Genomic DNA, 2,573 nt, shown 5'->3' on the forward strand with positions numbered 1-2,573 from the left:
ATATAATATAATAGGATGAATGTTTATATATTTGGACAAACTTACATATTTTGCTTCATCATTAACTTTATCTAATTTAAATATTTCATAGTTTTGTGATTTTTATGATACAATTAACAGCATGATTAAATTCCTTGGCACCACTCTATATTATAGACATACAGTATTACTTTTTCTAGGAAAAAATAATAATTATTCGTAAATTTTGTAAATCTAATATTAGTACAACATGTAAAATAAATTAGAAATTCGTTTCTGCAACATTTAAACAAGTATGGAAATGATAAGACTGCAATATAATTACATGAAACATAAATGCTAGACTTTACATTTCTATTATCACAATAATTTTTTATTAATAAAACTGTGAGTAAAAATTACTCTTAGAATTTCACATGAGATAAATAAATAATATTTAATGACAAACCATTTCATAAATAGTATATTATTCTTATCATTCTAACAAATCTGGTGGTACATTTTCTGGTAATCCAACTCCATGTCTGGTTAGTATAAAAGATGCTACTTTGCAACCATATTCTAAACAATGTTTTGGGCTCCACTGAGCTAAAACACCTGCTAAAAAACCAGCTACCAAAGCATCATCAGTACCTGCTGTATCTATAACAGGAGCTGTTGGTTTAATTGGCTGTACCTAAGTAACATATGAACAAATTATATTTTAATTTCTTTCTCATTTTTACTTATTTGGTAAATTTTTTTCAAATATATTTAAATAAATTAACATACTTGAACAGATTGATTTTTTCCCCAAACAGCAATTACTGGAGCTGATTCACCTTGGCTCATAACAAATACTCTACCATGATGTACCCAATTTTCATTGAGTGTACTAGAAACACTGACTGTAATATTTGTTAAAGCATTCAGTAAAAATGGTATATCTGTTACATTATCATATGTAACATTTAATGACTGAGCCAAGGCTTCCATTTCTCTTACATTACCAAATACAATATTTGCATATCCAACAATTTTACACATTTCTAGATGATCATCCTATTAAAATTAATATGAAATTATTACTAATACATATATTAATGAACTAAATTAATCATTAATTAAAATTAAAAATATTTATGTACATTAAATATATATGTTCCACTAAGGTTAACAACTACTATGTTGCTTCTTTCTTCTACCTGTTTAGCAATTTCTAGCACAACAGGAAAACTATATGTTACAAAATACTTTTCAATATAAATCATTTTTGCCGTACGCAATAGAAACTGGGCTCTGTTAAGATCATGTAGAGTAAATACACCACCAGCTCCTATATCTGTCGCAATGCTGCGAGATGATTTATATGTCAATACTATACAGTACTCTGTAATTTATATGTCAATACTATACAATACTCTGTAATTTATACAATACCTGTAAAAACATATATTCTTAGGTATACATATACAGAAAATAAAGTATAAACTTTGGAGAATATGCAAACCTGTCATCCACATCTGCTGCTCGAATTGAATATCTCAACAATGATGCTCCATCACCAATTCTTCCACAATAAACACTATATTGCTTTTGAAAAGTTTCATCACAAAGCCATTGTAAAATTCGCATTGAATTTCGTCCTAATCCCTCAGCACTTGATCCATATTCTGACCTGTTTCATATAGACATTATAAACATTTTGATCTTTAACATTACTATACATTTTTTCATATTTATATATGATAATAAGTAAATAATGTTAAATAGAAAGATTTCCAAATATAAATTAAAATGATAATGTTTACATTGTACACTCTCTATACAAATTATTAGTTAATTTCATGCCTACTTTAAAACAATTAAAAAAAATAAATGTTTATATAAAATATACACAATGTAAACATATAGCAGCTATTAACAAATATACTAATTAACTGTAGTGGTAAATCTAGTATCAATTTATGCACTGTCTCCTCTAGAAGTTCTGTTTCTCCATCTACTTCAAGATATTTTTCCAGCAAATCTTTATTTCCTGTGTGTACATGATAATCCGCCAAGGGATTACCAAAAACTATAATTGCAGGAAGCTTCAACTTTTCAATAGCTTTCCGTAATGGAACTTTTTCAACCATTTTAGTTTATAGCTTATAAATTGTTTGTACTAAAATAATACACATATGAATAAATTTCAATCAATTACTTAAACTTTACTTATCATATTTAATAATTATAATTATTTGTTATGTATTGTACCTTTATAAATTCCAAAAACTGATGAGTTAAAATATAAATGCAATTTTTATCACAAATAAAAAATACTACAAATAATTATTTGTTTCCTAAAATATCCTTCAAATAAATCATAAACATCTTTTTGAGTATTCATTTCATACCAGCTTAAGTTTTGAATAAATTTTTTTTATAAAATTGTTTGTTTTTGTTAAAAGGATGAAATCGTGGGAAAGAATCAGTATAAATGCTTTACATATTTTTACTTTACTCAAAACCAACTTAACGGTTATTCTTTAAAATCCATTTACAATGTTAAAGTACTTTGTACTTTTCATTAAACAGAGAATAACAAATTTCCATGATAAAAAATTTATAAC

At 25.8% G+C, this 2,573-nt stretch overlaps 1 protein-coding gene across 1 annotated transcript; it reads right to left on the bottom strand.

Moving 5' to 3' along the window:
- Nucleotides 1-454: 454 nt before the first annotated feature.
- LOC108571614 (adenosine kinase-like) lies at nucleotides 455-2,096 on the bottom strand. The gene is given in 5 exon segments (XM_017933690.1): nucleotides 455-655; nucleotides 751-1,020; nucleotides 1,107-1,368; nucleotides 1,451-1,636; nucleotides 1,900-2,096. Coding segments are annotated over 5 exon segments (1,116 nt in total).
- Nucleotides 2,097-2,573: the final 477 nt, after the last annotated feature.

This window comes from Habropoda laboriosa, unplaced genomic scaffold, assembly GCF_001263275.1.
Source record: "Habropoda laboriosa isolate 0110345459 unplaced genomic scaffold, ASM126327v1 scaffold40, whole genome shotgun sequence".
Classification (NCBI taxonomy): domain Eukaryota; kingdom Metazoa; phylum Arthropoda; class Insecta; order Hymenoptera; family Apidae; genus Habropoda; species Habropoda laboriosa.